The sequence below is a fragment of the Lissotriton helveticus genome, chromosome 12, assembly GCF_964261635.1.
Source record: "Lissotriton helveticus chromosome 12, aLisHel1.1, whole genome shotgun sequence".
Lineage (NCBI taxonomy): Eukaryota > Metazoa > Chordata > Amphibia > Caudata > Salamandridae > Lissotriton > Lissotriton helveticus.
This window is the reverse complement of record NC_136073.1, coordinates 770,938,199-770,951,858: the sequence shown is the minus strand read 5'-3', so window position 1 is coordinate 770,951,858 and position 13,660 is coordinate 770,938,199. Positions and strand designations below refer to the sequence as shown.

The 13,660-nt window shown below is 42.9% G+C and overlaps 1 protein-coding gene across 1 annotated transcript in view; it reads left to right on the top strand.

The window, feature by feature from the left end:
- Positions 1-403: 403 nt before the first annotated feature.
- The window catches only part of LOC144798572 (uncharacterized), a 75,458-nt gene continuing 62,201 nt past the window's right edge, over positions 404-13,660 (top strand). Inside the window, exon 1 of the mRNA XM_078669523.1 lies at positions 404-532. Within this exon, the coding sequence (XP_078525649.1) occupies positions 490-532 (43 nt within the window). The 5' untranslated portion in view covers positions 404-489. The remainder of the gene's footprint in view (positions 533-13,660) is intronic.

Below are 13,660 nucleotides of genomic sequence, written 5' to 3'. Positions count from 1 at the left end.
TGTCAAGTCTAACTCAGGACCAGGCTCTGATAATTTTGATAATAGCTGCGGTGTTACTTCATGGGGCACAGCACTACTCTAGTCGACGATCTGGCATCCAGAGATGAGAATAGAGGTTATTACTTCCTCATAGTACTTATAAAAGTGACTTTTCGCAGCCTGATGTCAATGAAACGAAATCAGAGCTCTTTTTGTGAACAAAATATCACTGATATATTGATCTGCACCGTAGAATGGAGAGAAAGGTGTAATGCTGAAAGGGGAAGAATTGAAGAGAATGTAGAAGCTCCTATGGAACCAACATAGATTCCACAGGTCTGCACCTGGTATGTTCGAAAGGGGCTATTGCAGGTGTCCACCCACTCCCCTGCCGCTTTCTGACATTCTAGCTAGCTAGCTTCAAAGGAAGCAGAAGGTTGGCGCGGGCTAGGCAGTTTTCAAAGAGTCTGCTTAGCGCGTGGTTGGAATTGTGGTTTGCAAGCGAACAAAATGGTCATCGTTGGAGCATTAATTCTACTGCAACAGTTACTAAGTAAGAGCTTTTTAAAATCATTTTATCTGATTATTCCACTTAATGTACCAGGACGTCACCTGCAGACCGCTATTTTAATCGTGTGCACCTTGAATATCGAAACCAGAATATCAAGATAGGCAAATATCGAGGTCAAGATATCGCGGTCAAAATATCAAATCCAAAATATCAAGAGCTAAATAAGTACAGATTTTCATTATCTAACTCCACAAATATGTACCATGACATATATATGACAATATATGTATCTTCAAGGTACCTGGATGTGGAGTTAGGAACTGACAATCTATACTTTCTCATTATGCATTTACCTTTCGATATTTTGGTCTACGATTTTGTGTCCACAATCCTCTTGTATCTTGATAGTCAGTAATACAATCTGTTTTAATGTCAGTAAATTCTGATTTATGAGTCAGAGGCATCATCATTAAAAACTAAATTCCGAAACTCAACTGCAATACATTTATTGTTCCTAATATATATTCACAAATCAGATTTTTTCGGTGCTGTATGTATATTTTGCTGATTAAATTATCATAGTGTCTAAGGAGCCAATTCCCAGGTAAAGTCAAAGAAGTGTTATACTTATTAAATTTTATTATATCATTTTTAAGATATTCATGTTTATAACGAAACATGACACCAAACATGATATTAATCTGCATAGCAAATTGATATGTTGCATTTTGCTAATTATTTCACAAATTATCTTTAAGTTGATATGTAGATCAAACACTAAGTTCTAACAAGGAGCTTAATTTTAAAGAAGAAATGTCAGAAGATCCCTACACTGTAACTGTGTATCTATTTATTGGTACGTTTTCTGACTATTAAAAGGAACTCAATTTGGTTTAAAGTTAGTTTTGCTGAACTTTTGGTGAGTTTCCTATAATTTACTAATACTACCAGGGTTTTAGTCTTAACTTTTGTGCTTGTCCATCTTTTGCTTGTTCGTGGGCAAATTGCTTTATCTCCTAGTCTGTTAGTTCTTTGTTTGTTTTACATTCAAAGAACTTAGAAACAGATGACATACCAGTACTAAGGGCTGCATTAAAAACGGCTGGTGCATGTGGCTCAATTTGGGAATATATGGAGGCAATACCTTGCATGCTACAGAGCCTTCTCAGGTTTTCAGGTTTTTAGTGTCTTTATTTCGATAATAAAATCATAAAAGACAAAATGGAAACATTACAAAACAAAACAACCACTGTACAATAGGTTATATAAAAAACCAATAAACATATTATTAATTTTACACTGGAGTCACAGTTAAAACTAATTATTAAACTTTGTCAGTTTTACAAGACATATATGAACCTGGAGCTAAAAAGGCAAAATTAGCACATTTAAAAAGATAAGATCTTACATGATACAATTAGGATAAAGATAAATTCCTTCTAGCCCTAATTGCCCATGCCCAGCCTAAAAATGTGGCCAAACATATCACAAAAGTTTCCGAGGTATTAGTTTTCAAGACCCAGATTGCCTCGGAAGACTTTCTACAAGAAAGGCGTTTGAACAGGGGTTTTAGCCATGTTGAACGAGGTTCTGAATACTGTGGACAAGCAAACAATAGATGACCCTCTGTTTCTTTATGATCTGGGCACCAGCTACAGGAGCTAGAAGAGGTTTTACCCCAGGATGAAGTAAATGAATTCAAAGGTAAGGCACCCACTCGAAACTGATGATAAAGTTTCTTATCCAATGGTCTGGTGATGGTGTCCCAGTAGATCTCACGTGAGGGATCTAGCTTAAAGCTTAGGAATCTTCCCGTTAGACTTCCAGAACTGGAAGCGGTTACCAAGGAGAGACGGGTTGAAGCCCAAAATAGTTCTTTGAATTCTTTTTTAGATGGGAAAGTATTGGTACCTGGGGAAACCCACAGATGTATTAAACCCATGTCATGCAGGCTCTTTTTCACCGAACGAAGCCATGGGATTCGTTCAGAACCCCCCATGGACCTCACTTCTGCTAACTCCTTTGCAAAGAGTGTGAGATCCTCGGAGGTCCACAAGCGCCTCCAAGTGGCCACCACTCTAAATCTAGCCATGTCCATGATTGGTGGGCAACCCATATCATGGCAAAGGGGTATGATGGGGAGGATTGAGGTAACCCTACCAGGTTCCGAAGGAATTTGCACTGGATTCTATAAAGACTAGAAAGATCCATATATCCCCATAACTCGGCCCCATAAAGTATGGCGGCGTTAATTTTAGTGTCATAAATTCTCAAGGCAGGGATGACCCGTTTTGTAATAGATCTCTTCTGCTCACGCAAAAGACATCCAGTCAATTGGGCGAATTTTAACTGCTGGGTCGCTATTTGATCTTTCCACGACAGACGGCGATCCAAGGTGACCCCCAGATAAGTCATGGTTTCAACTTGTTCCAAGTTGACCCCGCTCATTTGAACGTTACTACGTACGATGTTATTCCTGGTTAAAACCATGAACTTGGTTTTGCCCACATTTATCTGGAGATCATTTTTCATATAAAACTCCTCAAAACGGTTCAAGGCCCGCTGTAGGCCTCCCCGGGTCTTGGATAGGAGTAAGGTGTCGTCGGCGAAGATTAGCATGGGGAATTTGGTCCCTGCCAAGGATGGGGCATCAGTGTGGGTAGGCAAGAAGAATTTTACTACTTGGTCAATAAAGAGTAGGAAGAGAGTGGGCGCGAGAACGCACCCCTGTCGGACTCCTCGAGTTACAGGGAAGGAATCCGTGTGTTGTCCTTGTTCTCCCCACCTTACCCTAGCGTAGTTCTCTTCGTGTAATCTGATAATCATCTCTAGTAATTCTCCAGGTATACCCAGGTCCCTCAATACCTGCCATAATTTACCCCTAGGTACCAGATCGAAGGCTGACTTCAGGTCTATAAATGCGGCAAAGATTGTACCACCGCCTAGCGTAACAACCTTCCAAAAGATCATACAAAATCGTAGCACCTGATCAATGGTACTCGCACCAGATCTGAAGCCTGCCTGCATGGGAGACAGTATGTTTTCAGAGTCCATCCACCCTTGCACTCTGGCCAAGATCATACGGGCAATTACTTTTTGGAGGCAATCGATTAAACTAATCGGGCGATAATTGCCCGGATTAGACCTGTCTCCTTTTTTATATATAGGAAGAATCTCAGCCCCCTTCCATGTTTTGGGGATGCAAGCACCCTTTGCTATAGCATTAGCTATGTTTGTTAAATATGGCACCCAAAGAGCAGTATTGGTTTTAAACAAATCGGCTGGTATTTGGTCCAACCCAGGAGCTTTCCCCCGCTGTGTTAAACCAAGGGCTAACTCTGTCTCAATATTGGTGACGGTCAGGATCGTTTCACAAGAGGGCATTACATGCAACTGATTCAAAATAGGGGGAGAGTCAATGCCTTCTGAGCTAAATTGGGATGAATAATAGGTTATCCAGGCTTCTGGGGACACATGATTAAATGGAGTACCGGAGTCACCATCCTTTCCCCATTTTACAAGGTCCCAGAATTTGGTCTGGTTGTTTGACTTGGTGGCATCCAAGAGATCAGCCCAATAATCATCCTCCCACACCCTCTTTGCTTCCCACTGTACTCTTTTGTACCGTTTCCTGGCCTCCTTTACAGCACACATATTTCTAGATTTAACTTTCTCAACTAGAATACTGTGAGCCTCCCTACAATCTTTGTTATACCATTTTGCTCGAATGGCTAGCGGTCGCCCAACGCCCTTCTTACATGGTTTCGAGAGGAGTAGCTTAAGCTCAGCAAAACATTGTTCATGCAAGTCCATAATTTTGTTTGGTTCAATGGTACCCCTCCCAATGTCCTCTGTCATCATTTTGTTTAAAGCGAGCTTCACCACATTCTCTATATTAGTCTGTATAGTTTCATCACCTGATATTTTAGACCATTTCAATCTCCTCCGATCGTTTGATAAGATTACGGCCCCTTGCCCCTTAGGAGCTGGACCTTCCAATCTTACCACATCGTACAACTTTAGTTTCAGAGACAGAGGGTTATGATCGCTTTCAGGGCGAGAGACAATTTCCATATCAACCATCAGACTCCAGAATTCCATTTTTAAGAAGATGTAGTCTATACGACTTTTTCTCAGGCCATTGTCAAATGTAAAATTGGCACCAAGGTCGGATGGGGTGCGTCCGTTTGCAGCCCTTAATCCCCAGGTGAGACAAAAAGCAGTCCAGTTCAGGGCAGCCTCCGTTGCTTTGACAGGTTTACTGTTCGATAGTTCCGGTATATTCCAAATTGCATCCTCTGCGGACCCCCAGCTATCCCCCGCTAGATAAAGCGGCTCAATGGTGCAATTTAAGTCGCCAGCTAACAGGATCAATGTTCCTTTGTTCCACCCTGCCAAAAGATTGTCCAAGGCGCCCACCAACAAGGGACATCGACCACCAGGGAGGCCACGAGAGTAAATATTAATAATAAGCATGTCCTGACCACCTTCCTTACTCAACCTAATAGCCAAGATATCGGGATTGTCCTCATAGAGTTCTGTGGTTGTGTATCCCCATGCCTGTTTGACCCACGTTGTCAAACCCCCCGAAGCGCGCCCTTTATTGCTCTTTATTGCAGGTTTGAAAAAGTTTATGAAGCCAGCTTTGTGTATGGGTGCAGTAGCCCAAGTTTCTTGCAGTAACACTACGTCATATTTGTCAATAAACTCCAGCCAATCCTCAGAATCCAAACGAGCCTTTGCTCCAGCTACATTCCAGGACACAATATTAAATGTCGCTGTGGCGAGTTCTGCAGGGTTATTACCTAGATGGGGAGGGGAGGGGGAATTAGATAGAGTGGTGCTTATGGGCATATTTCTAACCCCTTTTTCTTCAGTGTTGGTTTTTAGCACGCTTTCCCCTTCTGCCGGGACCATCATATTTGCCTTTTTATAAGGCGTAAACTGATTACCCAGTGTTGATGTCATAGAGTGTTTAAGTGGAGTTTGTACTTCTTCCCTGCTATCATTGGTTGGATTATTCGTCGGGCTGGGTAAACACAGTCAATCTACCAATTCCAAATCAGACAGCGCTCCAAAATGATTAAAAAGTAGGGGGTACTGTTGTGGGTGGGGTGTTCTAGGCCCTTGAAACCTCCCATCTCTCACTCTCCACAGGTTTGGGCCTATGGGATAGTTGGTATGTATATGAGGATAGAAGTAGGCAAGGTCCAGTGTTTGAACGTCGCCCTGGCGGGCAAATCTAGCTTTCCGTCGTATTCGGTCGACCACCCAGGGGTCTTTAAATGATATCAAGATACAGTCCCCTTCTAAGTCTTTTGTGCCCTTACCCACCCAGTCTACTCTCCTTACATAAAGGATTTCTGTAGGGGATGATGGTGGGAGTGGGCGATGTTTGTTTAACCAGTATATTACTTTATTCCGCAATTCCCCTTGGGTCTCCTTGATGCCGTCTCTTAGGGGGGCCACACCAGTTAAAACTATAGTATATTGGGACGCTTCTGGGGGTAGGTTGACTCAAGGTGAGGGGCGCATCTTTGGTTTACCCACCAGCTGAGACCTAGAGGATTGAGGGTTCTTTTTACCCTTACTAAGTGATTGTACTGGGGTACTATTAGATTGTTTTGACAAGCCTTTTGACATAGACTGGTTCGCTATAGCTGAGTTAGATGTGGGTAGGTATTTATCCCTTGGTAAGTTCCTTGCGGGACCTCTACTAGCGGTGGTTGTAGTAACAGCGGGCTTTGCCCCAACTATGGGTTTGTTATTAACAGCGGTTGCCCCTGGCAGTACGGACTTGGTTACCTGGGTCACTGAGGGTTTACCAGCTGTTTGATTTTTACCCTGTGTTGAATTACGAACTCCCACCCCGGGAATAGGCGTTGTTAATTTTTGCAGGAGACCCAAATTGGTGTTTACTACTGTTTCCAGTGCGTCAATTTTAGCGGTCATCAGCCTTGTTCTCTCCAAAACCGGGAGCAGAATGGTTTTTAGCATAGCCTCAATTTTGACCAACAAAATGTCATCACTATTGAGGCATGTTGGGCAGGGATTAGATGACCCCAGGGGAGCTAATGATGGGCAATACACAGTTGGAAAACCATGGGGGGAATGAGGGAGTGATATGCTCACGCTACATGTATCATCAAATTTGGGCTGTTTTTGATCTTTTTCCCCCTGTGGACTCGAAACATGTTTTCTCTTCCGGGATATCGATTTTAGACTTGTTTGAGTCAACTCGGTCAAATTAGGTGGGATAGGATCAATAGATTGGGGTGAGTTGACCAAACTATATTCGTCATCCCTGGTATTCTGGCTTTCATCCCCATCTCTTGTCTGATTAACGTAGGATTTCTGGGCCCTGTTGTCTAGGGATGGGGGTAAGGTAACCCCGTCTCCATCCACATGAACTATTGCCTCTGTCTCGATGGTAGAAATGCAGTTAAATGCTGCATGAGAGACTGGGCTTTTGGCAAAAGCTAAAGCACCCATTGAGGAGCGCTTTCGGTAACTAAGTCAAGGGACAGCCTTTGTTCCACCATTTCTATTTCTTTTTCCAAAATTCTAGTGGCTCTAGTGATAAAGGCGTCTAGGGGACCAGAGACTACGCCCTTAGAAGTTTGTATGTGGACTAAACGTTCTTTCCCTGATCTCAATGGCATGGTGAGAATCTAAATGGAAAAGTATATAAAAGTAAATAGATCCACTATGCTTTGGGTACCATATATCCCCCTCCCTTGTGATGGCTGATAATAACAAAATGCCTTTTGGTACCGTACAAGGAGAATAACATAGATCAGATGGTAATTTTTGGCAGGGGTCCGGGCCCAACCCAACCTTGTCCGACCACGGACGGCCACAGACGGTCCCGCCCTTGTCCCGGGCTTCTCCCGGCGCGCTCCCGCTCGCTCCTGCGAAGCGGAAACTCTGGTCACATATAAGCAAAAAAAATATACAGCAGTCTCATGCGCTGATAGGCGGGTGGGCGTGGCCAGTGGGGAGAGCAGCCCAGGTGTGGCAGATTGGGCGCGCAGGGACTCCTGGACACTGGAGTCCCTGCCTGTGTGCTCGCAGCCCCGCCGACGCTCTCACCTGCCCCGCGCTCCTCACCGAAGAGCTCCCAACAGCCAGCAGCTTCTGTAGATAAAAGGCGCTGCGGGACCCGCGAAGCGGGTCCGGCGAGGCGCTGGGGTTTTCCTCACTGCACAGGCACGCAGAGTGACGTCAAGGAACCAAGGACCAGGTAGGGGCTGTAGCAAACACCAAAAGGGTCCCGATATGCCGATGGCAAGGTCCCCTTTTCAGTCCGTTGGCGGGGGGCGTGGCCAGCGGGGAGAGCAGCCCAGGTGTGGCAGATTTGGCGCGCAGGGACTCCTGGACACTGGAGTCCCTGCCTGTGTGCTCGCAGCCCCGCCGACGCTCTCACCTGCCCCGCGCTCCTCACCGAAGAGCTCCCAACAGCCAGCAGCTTCTGTAGATAAAAGGCGCTGCGGTTTTCCTCACTGCACAGGCACGCAGAGTGACGTCAAGGAACCAAGGACCAGGTAGGGGCTGTAGCAAACACCAAAAAAGTCTTCTCACTCAATGTAGGACAGTGATCTTAAAAATGGAGGGGATGCGAATATTCTTATGCGCTTAAAAAAATATACAGAACATTTGAGGCTGAGTTGAGACTCTTTGGCAAGGATCTGCTTTCTAGCATTATAAAATAATCCAGAGGAAAGGTACATTTTATACAATATGTGGTGGTGCTCCACACAGTTCCCTGTAAGGTTTGCGTACGGGCGGCAGCGCAGGTTGCATTTTCTCTTCGTGCAAGAGGCTCATCTGGAGCGCACATAACAAAGGGTCATTCTAATGTGCTTAGACGACCTCAAGCACACAGATCAAACAAAGGATCATGGCATTCTGCATCTTCAACATCTACAAAAAGCTCTTGCTTCTTGGAAAATGCTCAGTTTTCAAGCTGTGCTTACACTCTGCAGTCACACTGCTTTACAGTCCCTTACCCTTTTCAGTCAGTACCCACATTAGAGATGCTTTGATGGTTTATCTTGTTTTAGCCATTTAAATTTATAAGATTTGTAGTGGTCTGTCTCTAGGCCTGAACCAAAGCAGACTCAGTGGGATCGCTTTACATGTCATTGTTTTGCTAATGCATATATTCAGGTAACACCACTTTTCCTATCAGTCTCTCTAAATCTGGGTGATTTCAATACACAACATGGTTTACTATCCTTTGGAATTTACTTTGTTCTTTGGAAAGACTTCTTATGTTAAGGTAATTAAACAAACGAGGTTCTAAACACATACAAATTTATTTCCTGGGCAAAAAATGAAACCCAAACTTTTCTATTGTGTCAAAATGAAGAGAAAAAAAAGATATTCAGGCAAAAGCTGAATAGCACAATGTCTGAAAAGAAAACTAGAATCCAAATGCCAGCTTCCCTGCTTTACCTGTGATCTTACACAAATCCTGTTCCTCATTTTTAATGAACGCCAAACCTGAGGACAACTTTAAATAATTCAGTTCATTATGTATGATATACAAAAACCTCACATGTACAGTTTATTGAAAAATAACATTACTCAATATATGAAAGCAATGTCTTGTGTATCTAGAGTGTGAATGACAGTCTGATGTGTCTCTTTGTTCACTATTGGCATTATCATAATTGCATAGAGGACTTTGACAATGTTTGTAAGTTCATGTCTAGAAACTAATACTTTTCATTTCACTTAGTACATCACTATGATTTAATGTACCTATTGCTGGACTGGAAACTCAAAGAAACCCTGGAAATATCCCTTTATACCAGCCCTGAATTTGACCAAGTCAAGGTAATGAGTGAGATTAACATTCTCCAAGGAATAGAATTAAAAAGCCTTTTCCCAAGGACGTTTTGGATAGAAACAGGACAACATGGTGAATTTTATAGCACGATTTTCTAACCATATGGTTTAAAATAACAATGGATTTCACAGGCAGCTCTGAGGGACAAGTAATGAGATATATTATTTCAAGAGCTGCCACAAAACAAAGCAGGCATGCTTCACCACTGTTTCAATAAAAAAAGCTATGTGCTTAATAAAAAAACACTGAATGCATACTCAGGTGTGAATGTGTGCTGCAGGTAATGAAGTGCCTATTATGTGCTGAGTGGTCTTCTTTGTGGGAAAATACCCTCAAATAGTCTACGCCAAGAGAAATGACACCAGTGGTGCTCAAATATCCAACACATATCCACATTTATAAGGGTGATAATTAAGTATTATTGTTTGTGTCCAATATGTAACCAATCAGGCACAATCATTAATATTTGGGCCACTGCTGCTCATTGAGCTGGGGAGGACTTGTGTGCCAGGCCCAAGTAGCTGTTAATGTTGCTAATGTCTGCTGCTGGGGATAGTTTTGGTCATTCAGTACCTGCAGATTGCTGGTTTTCATAAATTGGGCACTACACAGAAGTATTACCCTACAGGCAGCGGTTAGTGCCATGATGCCAGTGTCTGCATTGTCCTTTGTCAGGCCAATTTCCCCATTGCACCCATGCATAAAGCACCATAAGCAAGGCAGTTTTCACTATTCCAGTGTTTAAAACCCCATAACGATGCCTAAATTCACAATGATCCAGTATGTAAAGCTTCACCATAATCAGATAATTTTCTGTAATGGTCTAGAATGGTCTGCACCATAGCCAGGCCAGTGAGTCCCTGCATGTAAAGCACTGCAACCAGGCCAGAACTGAGCCAAAAGGTAAAGCACAACACCGTGGGCAGTTTCCAAAACCTGCTTAATTGGTAGATCGCCACAGCCAGGCCTTTACTTTCCCAGTATGCAAAGCACCAAAGCCAGCCCAATAATGGTCTAGTGGTTGAAGCACTACAATATGGCAATTATCTACATTGCATGTGTATGCAACACATCTTAGTCAGTCCAGTACTTCATCAGTATCCAAAGCACCGCAGTAAAGCTATAGCGTAAAGCATGACTGCCAGAACAATACAATTATTGTCCCAGTATCCCAACACTATAGTCGAGTCACACTTCAGTACCACTGTTTGTATAGAACCACAACCAGCCCATTAATCCACGATGGGTCAAGAACCAAATACTACAATACCAACACAACATTTACATCTGGGATACTGTAGATCGCTCTCTTCTGTTACAAGAAAGGGATGAGTCTCTGTCAAATCAATACTGTCATCAGCCAGATTAATCTGTAAAGTTAAAAGGGGGAGCACTTTGGGTGCTGCTCAACAGGTAGAGTCTATCTTTCTTTGGTAGCACCTTAGAAGTGTCATGTAGCGGGCCAGGAGAAAATATCCAGGTGCTAAAAACCCACATTTTAAAAAGCATAATGTCACAGAACAGTACAACTGTGATGGTGAGCACTGTACTTTCGTCCTTATAGGTAATGGGTAAATTAACCTTGGAAGGATGAAAAGGTGAGGCAACCCAATTGCAAACTGCATCCCTACAGCAGATGAATTAACCCATGGAGCTATGATGGCATGTATGAAGGGTTGGTTTATTTCATGAGCCCTGCATCTTCCTACACCACTATCTCTACAGACTTTGGCAAATGTAGCTGGAATAAAAAGATTTACATTTTACTTTAACCCATTTCTTTAATTTTAAATCTAACAGATATGTTGCCTCTCAGTGCCGGAGAACTAACACACTTGCCCGCTTAGTGGCTTGTGATATGTGTCAGTTGTTCGGACCAGTCAGAAAAGAGTGCTCATCAACACTGCATTGCCGCACACCAAGAAAAAATATTAGAGGGAACATTGGTGCTAAAGCCTAAATATTTTAAAAGTGTAATAGGTTTTTTGTATGGAGAATTAATTTTATGCAATCAAAAACTACAATAATTACATGTGCCTTTTCATGGAACAATCAGTAAAAAATATTTATTTTTATGCAAGATATAGTTGCACAATATAAATCTAAATGAGACTAATTTACATAGTATCCTCCACACCTTGCATGGATCCAGCCCTCCCAGCTTAAGTTAGACAACCCTGCCTTATAGAGCTGGTTCATGTAATGTAAAGCCTCAAAAATAGATAATATTGCAATGCATATCCCTTAGAGGGAAATCTTGAGAGTGCGCTTTTATTAAGCATCTCAGATTAATATTTTTCAAGGATGATATGGACCAAGAGCTGAAATATAATAGGTTTTATCACCACTAAGCATTGCTTTAAATGGAAAAAAAATAAGTGCAGGTACTCACCAAAAAGAGCAGTGAGCGGAGTTAAGGGCGGTGCTAAGGTGGGACAAGGGGCGGGGTTAGCTTTTTGACTTTGCCAAGGTTGTATGCACAAAATCTGGATGCATTGTTAGAATGTCGGATGTATCTGTCCATTAGTTACCTCACTAATAACTATATATATATGGCACTTAATTATAAGTGTTTATTACTACCCAAAGTAGGCTTTTTTAGCATCCTTGAAATAAGAAAAGATGGAGGAAATAACAGCGAGGTTCTAAATATATGCCTTCTTGTTTGCAGGCAGGTCATTGCTGCAGGGTCATAACTCACTCAGCTATTTTACAAGGATCTTAACTTTTGACCTGCAGGTAACACAAGGCTCTATGCGACAAAAACTGTAATGTTTTGATTTGTTCTGGATTCCGTCCATCAATTGTGTTTCTTTTGCTCAGTTTGTGCAGCACACACTATACATGGTAGTTATTTATCAAGATAACCATAAAGGAAATGTGACTTCATCAAATGTTATGCTGTTAAGAAAGGCGCAGCAAGATACTGTAAGGTGACCAGTAGAAGCTCCATCGTTTCTTTTGTGAGTTTGTATGCATTTGGTATGTGTTTAATTGTGTGTGTGCATGTTGTATGTGTGTGTCTACCGATGGAATGTGTGTTTTGTGTGTCCGTGCTTGTGGTTTTCGCAAGTGTTTGCATGTGCATGCTTGGGCATGAATGTTTGGTGCATGTACATCAGCAGTATGTACTCATCTATGTCCGTGCATTATCGTTTGTGTGCATGTATCCGCTACTGTGTTGTGTGCGTCAGTACTGTGTTTGCCTACGTTGCTTGTCTTTTTGTGGAATGTGTGTTTTATTTGTGCAACAGTGAAATCAAGCATTTCATGAACATTTGTTTAAAAAAAAAAAATTTGAAGGGTATCCGAAAAATGTGTTCTTCCGTGTGAGCTGCGTTCATTCCTGTGACTCACTGTGAAGTAGCAGCCAGAGTTCAGTGCCTTCTCCCAGCTTGTTTTCTCACCCACGTACACAAACACTTGCCACTTATCCAATATACAGAAACACGGTTCAAAACAAGATAGAGTTTTAGAAAATATAGATCAAGTTGTAATTTTCAGCCAGGGAGGCACTCATTTAATAAGTGCTGAAGAACGATGGCCCCTCTCCCCCCCCCCCTTGGATCCTACACCCAGGGCAGACCGAGAGGGGTCCAAGGTCCCCAGGTGCGCTTAATGTGCCGCTGTTAGAGAACACATAACCCCACTTTTAATCTGTTCTGTTCACGGAATATTCAATCCTGTTCAGTGGATCCCGCCGCCACCCATTAGATTTTACAGCCCCCTCTCGGCCCCACTGTGAAAGAACAATGGATCCGATAAGCACTCTGCAGACCCCCCTCCCTCCCCGCTCTGAAGACTTCCAAAGCACCTCACGCTGGTTCCTGGTGAGAAGCGCTCCTGTGATTAAATCCGTGCAGACAGTGCTTGTTAGAGGAGCTGCAGAGGTAGTGGAGGTGATAAAGGAAGCGCTGCCTGGGCTGAAGTCCGGTCCCATGAGTACCGGTACTCTCTTCCTGTTAGGAAAAAGTGCCGGTACTCAAGGAGAGAAAAGGAAAAAGTGCCGGTACTCAGTACCGGTGAGTACCGGCCCATTTAAAGCACTGCCACTAAGTGAATGAATATTTATACCCCTAGCATTAGTACTGGTTCTAACACAGCAAACATCATTCATGCTTCACAACAAAATTCTAAGACTGTGCATAACCATGTCTGTTAGTAAGTGGAGAAGAGAAACAAAGTTACATGTGGGCATTGTAGGAAGAGAGTTATTTTGGAAACTGTGGGTGGTACAAGAAAAGCTGGAATCCTTCTGGAAGATCTCTTCACCATCAGGCCCAAAGACTGGGCAATATTTTGGGTGGGTTGCATAT